The following is a 4,352-nucleotide window of genomic DNA, read 5'->3' as shown; positions in this document are numbered from 1 at the left end:
TACGCAGACGCGATCCAACTCTTTGATGGGTTTGATTGTCCCACATATGGCTTGCTTGATCTTCGGTCTTCTATGGCTCGTATTGAGCTTCACCAAGTCAGACCCACAAATCGCTACTTCAACACACAAATTTTGAGCAACTTGTTCGACTCCTTTACTTTATTAATATCGAACAAAAGAAATACACACCAAAACCAATTACAAGGAACCTTATCTTCCTTACTAAACAAAAGAACCTTTAAAGAGTCTAACTCCTAGTAATAAGCAACTAAACAACTAGATAAACATAAACACACAAACTTTCATTTTCTTTGACAAATAGATACTAATTAACTCAAACAAACTTATAGATACTAATTAACTCAACCAAACTTTATCTTTTTATCTTCTTTTCTTGATTATCATTAACTCGATCTTTGTTCGTCTCTTCTCTTCCAAACCTACCACCCCCATCAGGGTTAACTTCATCAGGAGTACATAAAAATGTTGGAGGAAAATGATGATGGATTGGTGATTATCTTGTAGATTTTAAAGACTCCACCTGAAGTTTGCCTTGTGGACCCTTTGTCCGAATGAAACGTCTGTATTCTTCGAATATCATTGGTGGATAAAGTGCAGGACTTTCGGATGTGACAAGTTCTGATATAGGTTGAATAAGCATTTCATTCCTGGGATTATAGAAATAAGCCAAGGAAACTCTCTCTTCATTAGGATTCACTACCACTCTATGCTCCACACTTTTATACTTTGCGTTGCTTAAAACCTACAATCTCCAACACAACAACTTGAATACTTCGATCTGATGATAAAGTTGCTTAAAACTTTAACAACTTCAACGTTTGATTTTTTAATATAAAGATTATGGGCCTAAAGCAAAGAACCAAAAATGCTTTTTTTTATATTTTAAAGTGTATGATATTAAGCAGAGGTTTATAATGAAAATACAGGTTTTAAAAAGAAATTGACACTTGCAGATAATTTAAATGAAAAGCGTGAAAGTTTAGTTTCGCTTTAGGTCTCCAAATAAATTCAACCACCCATGCGGACAACTATAGATAAGTTTTTGGATTATCGGACCAAAGTGTGTTGGCGGATCAACCAAATCAAAATGAACCTAACTCGAACCTATTGATGTTTTAAACTAAATATAGGTATATGGGTCGTTCTGTAATTAGTAGTTAGTTAGTTTATGTAGTAATTAGATTAGTTAGAAAGTACGAGGACTAGATGCGACACTTTGGAAGTTTGTAACCTACACCTTAAGGGATCGACACATCCCTGGAGTCGCAGCCCTTTATGTGCGACAGTATCAAGGCAGGATCAAGAGACACACCTCTTCAAGATCAATCTCAACCACAAGTTCAAGAGTCGCAACCGTTCGTGAAGAGATATGTCTCTACAATCGCATCTATTCGTTTAGTATATACAGAGTTCATGTATGTCAATTGTAATCGATCACTTTTTCATTCAATACAAGCAAGTTTATTGTTCTTTGATTCTCAATTCTTTATATTCTAACCTGTGATTCGCATGTTCGATTACCAACGGAACCGACCCTTATCCCTTTACATAATAATTACAAATCTTAACTTGTTAACGTGTGCGCAATACGTACAATAGTTTGGGTATAAGGAGAAATACCTGAAGTTGATCTCCAATGTTCAGAATTATGGCATTATGTACGGGTTTAACGGTTATCCATTGGTCATCCTTTCGAACTTGAAGTCCAGTGACTCGCTTATCAGGAAGTAGAAAGGTCATACCGCCAGGGTCTGAATGGGAAGATAGCCCGAGGGTCAAGTCAGGTTGCGGACACTTGGGATAGAAATTTGCTCTCAAGCAAGCTCCAATGTGTTTCCCACCAAATGCATTTTGAAGACAATCTTCTTCTAATCCGAGGTTTATTGAGAACACCTTCAATAAAACCTCACCTAACCTTAGTATTTCTTTAGAATATTCTTCCATAATGTCTCTACATCAAAAAGTGGGCACTATTAGGGAGTATTTGGTATTGAACATGATCTTTACTAAGAAGTAAAAAATCAATAAAACATTTGTATTCGTATTTTTATTAATTCCTCTTCTCACACATATATATAAACAATATTACAATAGAAAGAAGTCTGTAATTTAGTATTTTTCTTGTTAATAAATTACAATGTTATAATATCGAATGCACATAACAACTGCTCATCCCAGAAGATATTTTGAAAGTAACACTAATCTATTTTATTAGATCAATAGTTTTTACTAGCCAAAAAGTTATATTTTGACAAAATTTTGTGATAAATCTCTAAATCTCTACATTAAATTAAGTAGCTAACGGTCAAAAATCTTTTCAACCCGTCACAATAAGATTTTGTAATAAATCTGCAGCAAAAATCAGTCTTTAGCAAACACTAAGAAAAATGTATCGGTCGCAAACCAAAAAAAAAAAAAAAAAATCTGTTACAAGCCCCTCGCAAACACTTTCAATCGCAAAAATTGTCACAGATTTAGCAACGGAAGACCAATAGATTATCGAAAAAGTTTGCGACCAACATTTTCGGGTGCAATATGTTTGCGACTAACATGAGTGCCTAACTTGTCAACCCAACTATATATCACCTTTATATTCAAAAACAAACAAATTCATGTAATAATAATAAAGAAAAAACATATAAGCCTTAAACTTCAAATGGCCGTTCGACGAACCAACAACCGTTCAAAAGTAGGGGGCGATGACTCAAGCCTTCAAACGATCATTTGGTGCAACCTCAAATAGCAGTTTGAAAACAGCATAAGATTACATTGTCATGTGTGTATCATGCACATATTTAAACAACATTACCTTAGATGAGGTGGATGAGCAGGCCACTTTGTATGACAATTAGGATGATAATTAAGATAGTAGTAATCACTCCAATCAAGAGTTGCACCTTTCTCAACACCTAATCTACTCCCAAACCCTTCATAAGTCTTTGGTGAGTTTGCATACTTCTTTTTCACCTCCATTGGTGCATGAAAAAACTCTTGCCAAATGTCTCTAGCCCCATCAAGTAACTCCGTCTTCACACCATGATTAACCAGTTGCATAAAACCCCATTCACGACACGCCTCGAACACTTGTTTCATGGTTTCTTCACGCGAACTGATCAAACCGGTCATATCAATAACCGGTATGTTCATATCGGTTAGCCATGTAGTCGGCCTATCCGGTGGTGGCTTGATGTATTGGTCTGGAACCACAAGGGTCCCACTTTCCGACAAAGATTGAACATAAACCACCGGTTCGGGCCAATCTACAATGCTTCCCATGTTAAATGTGATTGTGTTTGTTTGGTTTGAGAATGTATGGTGGTTTATATAAACGATCAAAGGTATGGTGGTTTATATAGAGCATGGGATGGTGAAATAGGGTTTGGTGTGAATATGACGTGAACAAATAGTAATATCCACATGTATTAAGTTTTAGTGGTTGTGATTTGACGAATGTTTTTTTAGTATTCTTAAGGTTGATAAGGACAAGGCCGACATGGTATATGGATTACAAAAAAAACGTGTTTTCCACCACAATTTGTTTTTTTTTCTTTTTCTTTTTTTGGTTTCGGAATTCGGCGCCGCAAAAAGCCAAATAAAACTCTAGTTAGAGACCACTTTCAGCTACACAACAGTCCGTGATTATACTCCATTTAAAGTATCGCTAACTTTAATGTTTGTTATATGGCAATATTTATCCATTGAGATCACACTTTTATATAAATGAACAAATAAAAGGATTTTAATGGTTTTGTGTAAATATAAATACTAAAATATAGAAAACATGAAAAAGGGACTGAGATTGGAGTGCATCGACTATCACGAGCTTAACAAACTCATTGTTAAAAACCAATATCATCTTCCATGAATCGATGATCTTTTTGACCAACTCTAAGGCCCGACGTGTTTTCCAAAAATCGACATTCGCTCCAGTTATCATCAACTTCGATTCCTTGAGGAGGACATACCCAAAACCGCCTTGCGAACTAGATATGGACACTACAAATTCATGGTCATGCCCTTTGGATTAACCAATGCACCTGCAGTCTTCATGGATTTGATGAACCGTGTGTGTAAACCTTATCTCGACCGTTTTGTAATTGTATTCATCGACGATATTCTAATCTACTCCAAGACCCAAACCGAACATGAGCGACACTTACGTTTAATCCTAGAACTTCTTCGAACTGAACAATTATACGCCATATTCTCCAAATGCGAATTTTGCTAAAGGAAGTTCAATTTCTCGGTCACGTTGTAAACGCAAAGGGTATACATGTCGATCCTGCTAAAATCAAAGCTGTCAAGGATTGGATTGCACCCAAGTCACCATC

The 4,352-nt window shown here is 35.9% G+C and overlaps 1 protein-coding gene across 2 annotated transcripts; it reads right to left on the bottom strand.

Annotated features, from left to right (window-relative positions):
* Positions 1 to 202: 202 nt before the first annotated feature.
* On the bottom strand, positions 203 to 3,354 carry LOC110912990 (probable 2-oxoglutarate-dependent dioxygenase At5g05600). Of its 2 annotated transcripts, none has more exons than XM_022157843.2 (3): positions 2,831 to 3,354; positions 1,642 to 1,972; positions 203 to 763 (listed from the first exon to the last, which is right to left on the bottom strand). In XM_022157843.2, the coding sequence occupies exons 1-3, from the start codon at positions 3,295 to 3,297 to the stop codon at positions 515 to 517; spliced, it is 1,047 nt and encodes a 348-aa protein (XP_022013535.1). In that variant the 5' UTR covers positions 3,298 to 3,354; the 3' UTR covers positions 203 to 514. The 2 variants fall into 2 exon arrangements, with proteins under 2 accessions (XP_022013535.1, XP_022013536.1); XM_022157844.2 differs by having other exon boundaries at positions 602 to 770.
* Positions 3,355 to 4,352: the final 998 nt, after the last annotated feature.

The sequence above is a fragment of the Helianthus annuus genome, chromosome 15 (genome assembly GCF_002127325.2).
Source record: "Helianthus annuus cultivar XRQ/B chromosome 15, HanXRQr2.0-SUNRISE, whole genome shotgun sequence".
Classification (NCBI taxonomy): Eukaryota; Viridiplantae; Streptophyta; class Magnoliopsida; order Asterales; family Asteraceae; genus Helianthus; species Helianthus annuus.
This window is presented reverse-complemented; position numbering and strand designations above follow the sequence as displayed.